At 46.8% G+C, this 15,366-nt stretch overlaps 1 protein-coding gene across 4 annotated transcripts in view; it reads left to right on the top strand.

Annotated features, from left to right (window-relative positions):
* pald1a (phosphatase domain containing paladin 1a) overlaps window positions 1-15,366 on the top strand; it is a 69,555-nt gene that overhangs the window by 9,318 nt on the left and 44,871 nt on the right. For 3 of the 4 annotated variants that reach the window (XM_035404479.1, XM_035404478.1, XM_035404477.1), the window contains 4 exons: window positions 13,150-13,347; window positions 13,605-13,707; window positions 14,115-14,294; window positions 15,031-15,195. In XM_035404479.1, the coding sequence (XP_035260370.1) occupies window positions 13,163-13,347; window positions 13,605-13,707; window positions 14,115-14,294; window positions 15,031-15,195 (633 nt within the window). In that variant the 5' untranslated portion in view covers window positions 13,150-13,162. Of the gene's footprint in view, window positions 1-13,149; window positions 13,348-13,604; window positions 13,708-14,114; window positions 14,295-15,030; window positions 15,196-15,366 lie in introns of those variants that run through there. The other variant, XM_035404480.1, reaches the window with a different exon arrangement.

The raw sequence follows: 15,366 nt of genomic DNA on the forward strand, positions 1-15,366 counted from the left end.
CGGTGCTGACTGGTGCAGTTTTGCAAACACATTGTGGGTAGACGGCAGGCTTTTAAAAAATGGAAACCACATTACATAAGCCTTCAAATCATAGGGGACAAAATTGCTGTGTTTAAATAAAAAGAAATTACAGACAGGGTTTTAAAAATAGATTTACAGTCCAAATTTAGCTGTGCTTTGGGTAGCTGTTGATGAAAGGACCCTAACTAACACTGGGAACCAGCCTTTTCTTCCCGATTTGTGTCACATTTGCTTCGGCGAACAGATTAAAATACTGACTTGGGTGGGTCAGTGTGCTTAAAAGGACTGTGGGGGGAGAACATAAGAATGTGGGAGATTGCATCTTGTGTTTTTTTAATCTTCTTTAAAAAGTTGTTTTTGTTTAAAAAAAGATATGCGCTCTAGGGAAACATTACAGCTAGGAATCTGAAATAACGCTTAGAAAATAACTCCAAAATAACTCCATTTGAGACCCCCTACATTCACTTTATAAATGATATGCCCAGGCAATTGTTTTTTATGTTTTTGTGTAAATGGCGAAATTCAAAAGATTTTTGTGAACAAAATTCCGAAGCACATCTGAAATATGGGCGTATTGTACAAAAGCAACTAAAATGTAAATTCTATACCATGCTTATGTGATTTTTATACATTTCATGTATGAAGCACTTCTTGCTGCTTCTGTATGATAAGGTGTGATACAAATAAACATCATTATTATTATAGACCCATTCGTTTTTTTCAGAAGAGAAAGTAATTTTGGAAGTGTTGCCAATTTTACAATAAAATATAATTGACTGTTTGGCTTCTTAACATTGCATTTTCTATGAAATGCAGGACACCTCTTATGTAATTTATGTTTTGCTGCTTGACCGCAGGGTTTGTTTTAGGCTGTGCTTGACCGTAGGGTTTGTTTTAGGCTGTGATTGACAGAAGGGTTTGTTTTAGGTTGTGATTGACCGTAGGGTTTGTTTTAGGCTGTGATTGACAGAAGGGTTTGTTTTAGGTTGTGATTGACCGTAGGGTTTGTTTTAGGCTGTGCTTGACTGCAGGGTTTGTTTTAGGCTGTGATTGACAGAAGGGTTTGTTTTAGGTTGTGATTGACCGTAGGGTTTGTTTTAGGCTGTGCTTGACCGTAGGGTTTGTTTTAGGCTGTGATTGACCGTAGGGTTTGTTTTAGGCTGTGCTTGACTGCAGGGTTTGTTTTAGGCTGTGTTTGACCGCAGGGTTTGTTTTAGGCTGTGATTGACCGTAGGGTTTGTTTTAGGCTGTGATTGACCGCAGGGTTTGTTTTAGGTTGTGATTGACCGTAGGGTTTGTTTTAGGCTGTGATTGACCGTAGGGTTTGTTTTAGGCTGTGCTTGACCGTAGGGTTTGTTTTAGGCTGTGCTTGACCGTAGGGTTTGTTTTAGGCTGTGCTTGACCGTAGGGTTTGTTTTAGGCTGTGCTTGACCGTAGGGTTTGTTTTAGGCTGTGCTTGACCGTAGGGTTTGTTTTAGGCTGTGCTTGACCGCAGGGTTGCAGAGGAGTGTTCAGGCCTGAACGCGGTGTGTGCAGGAAAGGGCTGTGTGCTCCTGCTGGCTGTTTTCAGATGGTTTGGCGGTCTGCACACGGTTTAAAAATAACCGCCATGATTTCAGCGGCCTGTCGGATTGATCCCTGCCCTGGACATCCTGCTTATATGTGCCGCATTTGAATATTGGGAGGTTCCTGTTTACCTTTTACTTTTTTTAAACAGAAGTTTCAGTCTGCTACAGGAATGTTTAGGCTACAGCATAAGCACTAGGCTAAGTCATGCAAGAACATTGTTTTTTTCGCTTGGATATTAGAAACACTGTTCGCAAATAAACAGCACCAAGAGCAGGCTGCTGGCACAGACGCTCTGTGTGGTCAGTTAGAGCCACAACCATCCCGTGGGCTTAGACATTTTACTATTCTTTTTGAAAGATATTTTAATAGTGCAGTATTCCCATGGTGTGAATAGCATTTTAGATGCTAACGTTCTTGTGTCCAAATTTACAGGGTTGAATGAACTTGGTCTTTTTCTCCTGCAGAAACTAGCGGTTGTTTTTCTGATGGCCTAGTTCAGGTAGTTAAAGCGTGCTCCTCAAAGGCTGTGCCTCCCACCCAGGGTTTGGGTTTGAGTGTAGAGCCCTTCCCTGTGGGTGGTGACACACAGGAAGTGCAATGAGGAAGTAGCAGTATATTTCCTGGGCTTTGCTTCACAGAACTGCTTGTCTGTTCATTCTCAGCTGTGGGCAGGAGGTGCAGTGTGGGCCCCAGGGCACTAAACACATCGACTCCACACAGTCTCCACGTCTGCACAGTCTGCTCCACACAGTCTCCACGTCTGCACAGTCTGCTCCACACAGTCACCAGACCTGCACAGTCTGCTCCACACAGTCTCCACGTCTGCACAGTCTGCTCCACACAGTCACCAGACCTGCACAGTCTGCTCCTGGTGAAACTCAACTGGCATATTCCCATCCTCTTTAAGGCATACAGATTCAGTGGATTGTATTGTGGGTTCATTGTGCTGTTTATGTGTGGTACTCTAATACGGGCTATCTTTGTGCTCTGATTCAATGGCAGATAATCTATTGTTGCGAGATGTGTCACTAATCACTTGTTGCAGATTGTGATCTTTGTAAATGATAGTGGCTGATAAAAATCTAATGTAGAATTTAAAACTGAGGACATTTAGCATATTTACAGCTAAATAACAAAACCTAGAATTTTGAGTGTCCTTGAAACTTCACTAAACTGATTTGTGTGAGATCTTGTGTTGTAACTAAACAGATAGAAGCCATTTTGATCGGTCAGAATTATGTAAGTTCAGTTACAACATACAGCATCCGTAAGATGCATGTAGAAAGAGTAAGAGCTGAATTTCCGGATGGGGGGTTGGCTCTCTGTGCTGCTGTGATTCAGTTTGTTCGCGCGGCTGTTTGAGAGGAAGAGGAAGTGCTGTCCTGCCGCGGCGATGAGGTCATTCCAGCGCTCGGCCTACCCGCGGGTTTGCCAGCGTCCTGTTGTCCCACATTGCTGTCACCCCTGACCCGTTTCTGCAGAGGTGCTGAGAGAAACGCACAGAAATCAGATGTGCCTTTAATAACCCACTTCCTGTCAAGGTGCGCAAGCACTTCCTCTGCTGGAGGCTCGTGACAAGTCTCTCAACAGCGTGAATGGCCTGCATCCTGTGGTTAGGGTGTGTGATGGAGAGAGCTCGCAGCATTATAGAATTTCCTCTCTGAAGCTCGTCTGCAGCGAGGCCTGCCTGTGCTGATTTAATCAATTGATTTAACCTATCAAATACTGATTTAACGAGTCAAATACTTTTTAAACCAATCAAACACAGAAAAACACAACGTTTGGTTTAAATGTCATCGGTAACGTACGGTAGCTCGTTTTTGGTTTAATGAGCCGCAGCCTGTATGGGTGTGTGGTCCTGAGGTCCTGAGGTCCAAAAACAAGCTACCGTATGTTACTGATGACTCACTCGGTCCCGGTTAAAAACCAAGGACGACCGTGTCTTCTCCAACGCTGCCCCAAGGCTTTGGTATAGTCTGCCATTTTTATTAGGTCTTTCCCCTCCATTGACTCTTTTAAATCCCGTATTAAGACACACCTTTTTACATTGGCATATGAATATTAATGTCTGGCATGTGTTGTGTCTTTGTGTATTGTATTTTATACCTTTTATTTTATTTTTGTATTTTATGTATCTTTTTATCTTTCCTTGTAAAGCACTTTGGTCAACTTCTGTTGTTTTTAAATGTGCTTTATAAATAAACTCACTTGACTTGTGGTCCTGACCCGTGGGTCTGCGCTCTGACGGAGGAGTTTGAGGGCCCACGGGTGGCACTGACTGTGATTGGCCACATGAGCTCCCATAGGTAGACTGTGATTGGCTACATGAGCTCCTATAGGTAGACTGTGATTGGCTAAGTGAGCTCCTATAGGTAGACTGTGATTGGCTACATGAGCTCCTGTAGGTAGACTGTGATTGGCTAAGTGAGCTCCTATAGGTAGACTGTGATTGGCTACATGAGCTCCTATAGGTAGACTGTGATTGGCTAAGTGAGCTCCTATAGGTAGACTGTAATTGGCTACATGAGCTCCTGCAGTGTCCATAGTGTTGAAGCAGTAAATGAGCGATCTCTTGCTTTTCAGCAGGAAGTTGAGGACTTGAGCAGATTGTTTGCTGCTTATACTGTTGGTATAGGCATCTTAAGAGCCACAAGTTTTATTTGTGACTTTTGTGATTCTCATTAACTGTGTTTCTCTATGAAGTTTGCTACAAGCAATCTCTATTTTTATTGAACTTAATTCTACATGATGCCGGTATTTACAGTGTCTTGTTTGTTGTGTGTATTGTGTGTATAGCATGTATTCTTCAACAAGCAGAGTGCAGTGTGTAATTAGGAAATTTCCAAACTGATTTGTAGATTGCATTGCAAGGCTCAGTGGTTTGAACAAGTAGGCAATTAGCCCCCCCACCCAGCCACCCACCCACTCACCCACCAAAATACAAAATAAAAAGAAACCCAGTGTGTGCCATCTTTTACCATCCCAAAGAAGCCGAGCAGCTGATGGCCATCTATCTGAACCCCCCGCATCTCTGCGACCTCCCCCCCCCCCCCCCCCCCCAAACCCCCCCGCGTCCCTCCGAGCCCCCCCCCCCCCAAACCCCCCCGCGTCCCTCTGAGCCCCCCCCCCCCCCCCAAACCCCCCCGCGTCTCTCCGAGCCCCCACCCCCCCCCAAACCCCCCTGCGTCCCTCCGAGCCCCCCCCCGTGTCTCCTAAGAATGAGGAGGCTCTGCGTCCTTCCTCTGCTCAGTGCGGAGAGGCGCAGATGCTTCCTGCAGCTGCACGCTGCTTCCTGCCGCGTTCGCCGCCCTTTTGTCCGCGGGCGGCGGCAGTGGAGCCGGGACACTGCCGGAATTTAAATGGGCTGGTCCTGGCTGGGACCCGGCTGCCACCCCTCTTTCATGAGCCCGGAGAGGCACGTCTGGTGTGCGCTCGCGGTAATTATATTTAAACTGCCGTAATTACACTCCGCTGGCCTGCCGCTGGCCTGCCGCTGGGCTGCCTCTGGGCTGCCTCTGGCCTGCCGCTGGCCTACCTCTGCCGCAGGGAGGAGGCCATTTTCTCCCTCTGCACAATAGTTCTGCGTGTGGAGCTTGATGATTGCCATTGAAGGATCTCAGTGTTTATCAAGTCTTAGTCGAGCTGGAATCGCATGTTGTTGTAAATGATGAATGAGTTTTAACCCAGGATGTCCTGAGCTGTCATTTTGACTCATTATGAGGGTAATTGCAGTGGGGCATTCAAACGGGATGAAAGGAGCCCTGCTTTTTCGCCCCAGTCACTCAGATGTTTCGGCAGAAGTTTGGCAGCAGCCTGTGTCTCCGTACCCCAAACAGGACCCCACTCACATCTGCTTATACCCCTTGTAATTCTCATTTCACAACCCACTGTCACAAACTCTCATTTTTTTCCTCCCCTTCTTCATATTTGAGTGGGGGGGGGGGTGGAGTGGAGCGACGTTTAACCCAGGCTTTTGTGCATCATAAAAACAGAAGGGATGTGATTTTTCCTGATTTAGCAGGAATTCCGCCTTTTGAACACGACATTCCCATTAATTTCCAATAGAGATTCACATAGTGCTGGCTAGCCTGTACAGCCTGTAAGCAGTCTTACCATATGTGGCTACACATGCAGTCCATCTCATGGTCTCTATGCTCGGCTGGTTGAGTGTGTAAAAAACACAACCGAACCTCACCGGCAGAGTCTCCATGACAGCCTCCATGGAGGCGAAATTAGCACCAAAATGAAAGTGAAAAAGTATTTATGGAGGTACCTAAGGACCTCTGAGTTTGACTGATAAACAGTGGGCACTTCAGGCATGAACTTTTCCTCTACTCATCTGTAAAGATGACGGACATGGCTGATTCTTACGGGGTTAGAATCACAGGAGTAATGGGCAGTAATTACAGCTACAGAACATCCAGGGTGAAGCACAGTCCCGTGCAAGTGGGATTTAACACTGAACAGTGCACGCACTGTGTAGTACTTTTCCTGACGCGCAAGTTCATTTTTATGATTTATCAATGAAACGGCTGTTTACATAACCGTGGAAAGTAAATCTGAACTTCCCTCGCCTCCAAAAAAAGACAAAAAAACTTTAGCCAAAGTGACACTTTATTTATGCCCCTTTTCCCAAAAGGAGCCATTAAGCGGTCCTGCGTTTGGTTGGGATCCTGCGATTGGTTGGGATCCTGCGGTGACGCCAGTGGCAGAAGTGCTGCAGCTCTTCTCCAGGCTTGTGCGTTTGGAGGCCTTGCCTGGGTGCCTGAGGGAATCCTTCTGAGAATGTGCTGGGATACTGCCTGGTTCTTTCTGGTGAATGAGGACACTGTGAGGAGTTTTGTGAATGGGCTGTAGATCAGATGGACAGGTTTAAATGGGGCTTCACCAGAGTCCAGAGTCCAGTGTGTGGGCTGGAACAGCTACATATATATATACCCTGGAACAATGTCCTCATCACTCAGGCTGTCTGCTTTGTTGTTGTATTTTGGTTCAGTTCCATCTTCAAGGTCAGATCCATCGGTCATGGTTGCCATCATCCCATCCAGTTATGTCAGCGGTTTTGGGTGATGTCATTACCTGTTGCCCTTTGCTTTACAGATTTTAAATACTCGCTGAAACATGAGCACCAGAACTATTGTTCAAGCATACCAACACGGTAGGCCAGTAACTTACAGTATACCACGCTAATCAGCAAAGTATACTAAAGAACTCTCAGTTTTTGAGGTGTTTTGCAGTGAAAATATTGAGAAGCAACCTTAAAAAACCTCCATCCTTTCATTACTGTAAAACAGATTTTAGACATTTGCATTAGACAGAAAGACTGGATCAGGAGGACCAGCTGGAGGGCTGCAGAGTTGGGTCAGGAGGACCAGCTGGAGGGCTGCAGAAACAGGCAGGGTTGAGCCAGGAGGACCAGCCAGGAGGGCTGTAGGGTTGGGTCAGGAGGACCAGCTGGAGGGCTGCAGGGTTGGGTCAGGAGGACCAGCAGGAGGGCTGCAGAAACAGGCAGGGTTGAGTCAGGAGGACCAGCAGGAGGGCTGCAGGGTTGGGTCAGGAGGACCAGCTGGAGGGCTGCAGGGTTGGGTCAGGAGGACCAGCTGGAAGGATGCAGCCCCACACGCCCGTCACAGGGCCAGTAGAAGCTCTCTGCTGCCTGCTTTTCTGCTGCTTCTGTTTGGATTAAAATCTTAAATGGCAAGAGTCTGCTGCAGAAAAAGACAAGTGTTCGTTTCCATTTGGAAAGCTACTATCAGGAAATGAATACAGATCTTCTAAAGGATTTGGGCCAGTTTCAGTAATCTAGTTAAACCATGTCTTGGGGTTGTATCCCAGTTCCTTAGTGTTCAGCTCTCTTTATGTCACAATTACTGTGTGAGTTATGCTGGAATACCTGGAATTCCCAGCTGTTTTTCTGCCTCCCTGGCCAGTTAGTAAGATTTACTGGGTGACTCGGCAGTCTTTGGGACAAGAGCGAGCCTGTTGTGCAAACAGAAACCCTGCAGATCAGATTCCCCTCAGCAAGGCTCACTTCATCATTTGAATTCCACGATTTATTGTTATCCTCAGAATCCAGGATTCCAAACACGCGTCCTCATTCATGTCTGTAGTCGCTATTATCTATGGAAATGTACAGAGGATATGAACAGATACTTATTGTTCCTGGTCCTCATATGTAAATGAAACGTAGCCCTTTTTATGTCTCGGATTTACATGTACTGTGCACCTTTGTGTAAGGTTACTAGTGTAAAATTTCCTATGAAATAAACCCCCCAATAAAACTAGTAGTATTAAATAAAATATCTCTGTAGAGCCATTGTGCACATGGTCTTTAGAGTAACACTTTTCCCCTAAACTCGGTAAACCGCTCAGTCCAGGGAGGAAACGGGGGAACGTCTCAGATGTCTGCTCTGTGGCCGAGCAGTGCAGGAGAATGCCGCCATTGTTCCTCTCCCGTTCTCTCAAAGAAACACAAAAGCGCAGCAGATTTGTGCTTGATTGGATCTTAACTATTCTGGCAAATCCTTAAAGAGGAGAGGAGAGGAGGCCCTCTTACTCTGGAGGAACTGCTGGGGGACGGAGCTTCATTTGGGATTCCTCGTCCATAGGACGTGGGCTTTGCTGAAATGTTCCCTTTTAATTTGTGGCCTGAGACCAACGCAGAATTGGCACTTCGCTATTTCTGCATTTTATCGCAGGAAAAAAAGAAACGAAAATGAAATGAAGAAGCAAATTACACGCATGCACGCACATACTTTATACATCTGAAAAAAATAAAATTGGTGGGAAAAAAACAGTTCCTAAAAATGTGTGTGCCAAATCATTGTTATCAGAATGATGAGTTCAAGGAAGCCATATTTCAAAAGCCACATTGCTCATAATTTTATGAAGTTGTGTCTGACTTCTGTGTGTTACCTGAGGTCATAGGGGGAATGAATGCTGGTACTGAGTGAGTCTTTGGCTGTTTTGGTTTTTTCTCTGGGGAGTCCTGACTCCATCATGAAGAACTCAGGAGTTCCATGTTCACACAAACGTGGGATATGGTGAAGAACAGGCAGCACGAAGGAAGATGGGTCCCACTTCTCAAATATGGACTTTTCAGAGATCATACCTTTATTGACATAAATGGTGGTGCCCTCTGCTCAAACAGGTCTTGTAAGTTGCCATACTTGTTAGACTACAATATGACAGGCAGAATCAGATGGTTGAAGCTCTGACTTCCTGACCTTATTGAAGTCAGTCCAGGATGCAGCAGTGCCGTCTAAAGAATGTCTCACCCAGGCAGTACATGAGTGGCCAGACCTCACATTCAGTCATGCAAATCGATCGCAGGGCCAGGGACCAATAAAACTATATATTTACTGGTTTTTACATTGGTGCCAGATGCTGGGTATTTTGCTAAGAGCACTGTCAGGTTCTGTACAGTGTTGAGGCTGAAGACCTGAGGTCTGTTGGAATGTGTGTGTTCTCTGGATATCTGACCCAACTGCAGTGGCTTCACCTAAAGCCCTGATGTCAGCACAGATGCATGGTTTTGCATATGGAAGTGGGTGCTGAAGCAGACATGTGCTCTGCACAAGTGTTCAGCTGCGTCTCTGATCCCTGCGTCTCTGATCCCTGTGTATTTATTGGCTGGATTCTCTATGCTGTCACACAGATCTCTTTCTAAGAGCAGTCAGACGAGTCGTCTACCCTGAATACTGTTCTCTGTGTGTCCGTATCTGTTATGTAGGAATGGGTTTTTTATGAGAACCTAATGAAGGGAACCCAATGCATAGCCTGTGTTTGCTGGTGAACTCGACGCATGGCCTGTGTTTGCTGGTTAACTCGACGCATAGCCTGTGTTTGCTGGTGAACTCGATGCATAGCCTGTGTTTGCTGGTTAACTCGACGCACAGCCTGTGTTTGCTGGTTAACTCGACGCACAGCCTGTGTTTGCTGGTTAACTCGACACACAGCCTGTGTTTGCTGGTGAACTCGATGCATGGCCTGTGTTTGCTGGTGAACTCGATGCATAGCCTGTGTTTGCTGGTGAACTCGACTCACAGCCTGTGTTTGCTGGTGAACTCGACGCATAGCCTGTGTTTGCTGGTGAACTCGACGCATGGCCTGTGTTTGCTGGTGAACTCGATGCATGGCTTGTGTTTGCTGGTGAACTCGATGCATAGCCTGTGTTTGCTGGTGAACTCGACGCATAGCCTGTGTTTGCTGGTGAACTCGATGCATAACCTGTGTTTACTGGTGAACTCGATGCATAGCCTGTGTTTACTGGTGAACTCAACGCATAGCCTGTGTTTACTGGTGAACTCAACGCATAGCCTGTGTTTGCTGGTGAACTTGATGCATGGCCTGTGTTTGCTGGTGAACTCGATGCATAGCCTGTGTTTGCTGGTGAACTCGATGCATAGCCTGTGTTTGCTGATGAACTCGACACATAGCCTGTGTTTGTTGGTGAACGCGATGCATAGCCTGTTTGCTGATGAACTCGACACATAGCCTGTGTTTGCTGGTGAGCGCAGGGGACAGAAATAGGGTGTGAGTAATGGCGACTGTGCCACCTGTGCTGCTGTTGTTCCCACGGGCCGGAGTGTTAATAATCAGCGGCATTGTCTCTCAGACGACAGATGGCTTATTTAACCACACAAAAAGAACGCGGCCAAAAAGCCTTTAAGGTCACTCTGTCCGAAAATAGACGTGCCTTCCTCTTCGGGGATTTTAGCAAACATATACCCACCTCGGTGTTGTTCTTTTTGAATGGGTATTCAGCGTCCTTTTGGCCTCCTCATGCATTGTAATGCTGCTGCTTTAAGCACTGCAGGGAAGTGCATGTGATGTTTCTGCTTTGACTCTGTCTTCAGATTTATCAGTGCATTTGCCCGTCTCTACGCTGGGGGAAGGGAGTGAAATGATAAATTATAGCTTCTATCTCTCTGGAATTTCTGCACATACAGAATAGGCCTACATCTGTGTCAGCAGGTGGGCCGGGTAAGTCTGTCAGACCTCCTTTCATGTGTTCAAGCAATGTGCTCGCAATTTAGCGCGGACTAATCAGAAAGCCTTTTTACATTTAATATGGAGCACAGCCCTGGCAGAGCGCTGTTGGTTTGCTCTGTGATTGAGTGCTTATTCAAACTGTCGCCGTGGCTGACTCCGAACGACTCCCACTGGCGTCCACACACCTGGGCGATTGTTAGAACAGCCTTGAGCCTTCTGCTGCAGTGTTGCAGATTGGTTGCAAAACAGCAGAAAATTCTCCTTCATTTTTCCCCAGTTGTGTTAAATGAGGAGGAACAGGTGGGTCACACAAACCTGTTCATCCGACTGTTTTAGTGGGATTGTTTCTTTAAATACTTTTGTTTGATGGTGTGTCTGTATGACTCTGTTCTACTAGGGAATCAGTGAAATACACATGCTGGGTTCTGTCTGTTGAAGGGCAGGTTTTCAGATGAATGTTGTGCTTGCCTATGTGAATTATGATTTTATAGAAGGTCAAATATAGCTAAGGTTTGCATTTTAGTGCATCTTTTTTTAATTATACATAGTCTGCAAATGTGTATTTACTCCCTAGAAACATGCATTTTTTTTATCTCTCTGGGGAATGGAGTGTGTAAGATCAGGAATGTGAATTTAAAATACTTTTCACACTGCTTCTGTGGATGTTTATGTCTGCTTGTGTATGTCTGTCCATGTTTATGTCTGTGCTCTGTGAGTGTGTGTTGATATTGAATAATAAAAAGTCTCTTTATTGTGTCATTGCTGTTTTTTCTTGCTGTGCATCATTTGATCTTGTTGTCTGGCCGCATGCTGTTTTACCCAAACAAGGTTCTTACGAGGCTCATCTAGCAGGTCGGTCAGTCTGTCAGTCTGTATGTCCGTCAGTCAGTCAATCAGTCTCTCTGTCTGTCTGTCTGTCCATCAGTCAGTCTGTCTGTCTGTCTGTATGTCCATCAGTCAGTCTGTCTGTCTGTCTGTATGTCCATCAGTCAGTCAGTCAGGCAGTCTATCTGTCTGTCTGTATGTCCATCAGTCAGTCAGTCAGTCAGTCAGTCTGTCTGTCTGTCTGTCCATCAGTCAGTCAGTCAGTCTGTCCATCAGTCAGTCTGTCTGTCTGACTGTCTGTCTGTCTGTCTGTCCTTTCATCATAAAGGTGTGCCGTCCACAGGAGCGGCTCACCGCTGAATGCCTCAGGCATTCTAAAGTCACTTTTGAAAAGTTATTTCCCCAGAGAACCAGGGCGACGTTGTGTGACGGGTACCGGCTGTTGAAGTCTGGCATTGCAGGGGGTGCTCGGTGAAAGATGTGCGACCTTATTAATGACCTTCAGCTCTCCATGCCGGCTCGCTGAACTTCACATGCGTGGTGTGTTTGCCTTGCAGCCTGACCAGCCTGAGCATAGCATGTGCTGTATTCCTGCAGGAAACCCCCTCAGATCAGTAACCAAAGTGCTGGGTGTGGCTGCGGGGCGGGGCTGCGGGGCGGGGCTGCGGGGGCCTGTGTGGTTTGGGGGGGTGAATTTATCCGCCCTAATCACAGTGAAGCTTTGTTTACTCTGGGCGGGGGCAGCCTGCTGGGGCGGGGGCAGCCTGCTGCAGCGGGGCGATTGTTTTGATGGTGGAAAAGACGTGGTGCTTCGCATTAAGTGCTATGTAATTAGCGTGTAAACACTCGCTCTGGAGCCAGGCTCAGACCCACAGCGTGGGCCAGCCCACCTGTGCTTTACTGGGGCACAGCAAGAGGCTGTTTATCTGGACTTCAGAAAGCAGCCCAAGCCAGCCTAAACACAGATGGGTCTGCCAGCAGAGGAACGCTACAGGCGTGGCACGCTTTTGGGTTCGCCTCCGTTAGCTTTGATAGTGTTTGTGCGGCCTTAGCCTCCACTAATGAGCGGTTTCTGTGTTATTTCCTGCAGTAAGGTCAGAGCTAACAGCCCCATAAGCCCCTGCAGTCTCCTGACATCACTGTGCTGTTAGCCTCTCAGGTCTGTTGCGGGGCTGTTGTGCGTGGTGTCAGTCTGTTCTCCTCTGGGCCGAAAGTGAAGTGGGAGTTTGGAAACGGGGCGGGGTTGTACATCCTGAGTTGCGCTGTGCTATGCTCGCTGGTGCCGTCTGTATTTAGACGTGCGGCGGTGTTTTTTTCCGCTGTGGTCTGAAGACGCCTCTTTTCAGACTGCATCTGGACTAACCGTCACTGCTCTGCAGGGCACTCCCAGGCTAGGATCGCTCTTATCACTTGAATCCTTCTGATCTGTTCCTGTAGCACTTTCATGTTACCCTTTGTATCTCCATCCAGCACTTATTGCCCTTACATCGTTATTTTGATGTTGCAGCTCGTTGTCATGCCTCCTAGTTTGACTTACCATAGCCTTCTGACCTAGCCAATGTTTACTGTGTGAACTGGACTTAACGTGTTCATGGCTGTGAATAACTGTTACAAAGTGAGTATTGTATCTTATTGGACCTGTGTTTTGTAGTTGTTCCAATGACCTCTCGTTTGCACGTATTGTACGTCGCTTTGGATTAAAGCGTCTGCCAAATAAATGTAACGTAATGTCTTTCACAGCCGCTGGTGCATTATGGGTACGACTGCTAGTGCAGCACCGCAGCCAGTGTCACTAGCCCCTCCACACCAAGGTGTCCATGGCAACGGGATGGCCGACAACAGGCGATCGCTGAGCATGAACTCCTTCCAGACAGTCAGCATTCACAACAACAAGGCCAAGTCCATCATCACCAATAAGGTGGCCCCTGTTGTTATCACGTAAGTACAAAGCAACGGCCGACAGGCACCTTCTAATCCAGCTCGATCACAGAGCGCTGCGGTGCTGCAGGCTAATCCATGTCTCGCCTTTAAACGCTCTCTTCTGCTGAGTTCATCAGCGTTGTTTCACCAGGCACGGTAGCAGGTTTATTAAAGTCACTTTGAGATAAATATTTGACATTGTTAGGGTAGTAAATTTTTTTGGTCCTTTAAAATGTTTGAAATGTGTCTTAATCCAAATCTCCTTTTTTCTGTAGATATAATTGCAGACAGGAATTTCAGATCCATGATGACGTCCTCAGAACGAATTACAAAGTCGGGCGAATTTCAGACACGATGCCTGAACACTACCTGGTGCAGGTAGGACACTAACCCTTCCTTACGAAGCTCCTTATGACTCCTTTGTCTTTCGCAGAATACCGTGTTTGTAGACATTTTGAAATCACAACTGTTTAAAACGGAAAATAAAGACATTTTAGCAAATCATTAAGTTTACTTAGAGCCAGAATGGATGAACTGTTTCCCGTTAATTATCTCTCTGAACTCTTATCGCCTTCGCCCACACGGCAGTTAGGCTTGCTAATCCTTTTGTTTTGTGAGGCTGATGCTTTGTTTGCTGATTCACTGCACCGGTTTCGCCTTGAATGATGGACTGGCGGCGTGTGTTTGGTGATGGACTGGCGGAGTGTGTTTGGTGATGGACTGGCGGAGTGTGTTTGGTGAAACCGCGGTTTGGAGCCCCTGCTAACAGTAATCCCCCCCCCCAGGGGACATACTTCATGGTTCAGGACGTGTACGGCAAGGCGGACGTCTTAAACACTACGGGCAGCTATGGAGCCCCAAACTTCCGGCAGGCCAGGGGGGGGTACCCCCTGTTTGGAATGGGCCAGCCCAGCCTGGCCGGTTTTAAGCAGGTGCTCCAGAGGCTGCAGGGAGAGGGACATCAGGTCAGTGCCGTCTGGACCACAGCTCGCTTTATTAAACATCACCGCCAGTCCTGTCTGTGTTATAAAGTGGACTTCATATCACATGTACAGGACATTCAGTGGCCTGTCTTTATTCATGTGCTCCTCCCTGTCTTCCTGCTGCCTGTTTCAGTCCTTCTGAAATGCTGAAAATCAGTGATGCATTCCAAGATATTAGCTTCAACAAACAAGTATCATTTTGATTGACCGAGCACATTTTTCACCACTGTGTTTGAAGAGGCACAGTGAATGGGATTAAGTATAAACATGTAAACACATTTTATTCAGTGTGAATACTCAAACTTCTGTTCTCTATGCTTTAAAATGGTCTCAGAGTTTTCAAACCAAAGTTTGCCTGGGCGAGTTGTGTCCAGAACAAAAGCATAATTCGGTTCACGAGTACTGAATGGATTCCTGCGATTGCTAGAATTGGGCTGGGAAGGTAAATGAGGCTGAGCTGAGCGACCGGGCTGCAGAGAGAGAGCTGGGGCCATGTGGAAGACAACATCAACTCTGCTGGGATGCGTCTTAGTGAACATCACTGTGTGTGAACAGCATGTCACACCCGAAGGGTTCACTAGTTATACTGATAATGCCATGATGTGAAACAGTAATAAAAATGTGTTTTTTTCTGCTATTTCTGACAAAAATGGTAATGAATCACACAGGGGTACTCAAAGTGCATACAGCATGCCCAACTTTGTTTTATTTTCTGCAGGAGGTTCTGTTCTTCTGTGTCCGGGAGGAGCCGGTCGTGTTCATCCGCCGGGAGAATGACTTCGTGCCGTTCGCTCCCAGGAAGAAGGAGAATCTGCACGAGAACCTGAGCGGCCTGGAGACGGGCGTCACTGCAGAAGCGCTGGAGCTCACCATCAGGAAGGAGGTTTGTTCTGCGCATTTCCAGCTGAGCTCGCAAAGTTTGGCTTTTATACAGATTGTAGGTCAAGGTGCAGGGACCTGCAGCAGTGCTGCTTTCTGTGGGCTGTTGAAGTTTGTCTGCCTGTCATAAGAGGCAGAGATGAATTAGATCTGCATTAGCGCATGAGACTGTTCT

The sequence above is a fragment of the Anguilla anguilla genome, chromosome 2 (genome assembly GCF_013347855.1).
Source record: "Anguilla anguilla isolate fAngAng1 chromosome 2, fAngAng1.pri, whole genome shotgun sequence".
Taxonomy (NCBI): domain Eukaryota; kingdom Metazoa; phylum Chordata; class Actinopteri; order Anguilliformes; family Anguillidae; genus Anguilla; species Anguilla anguilla.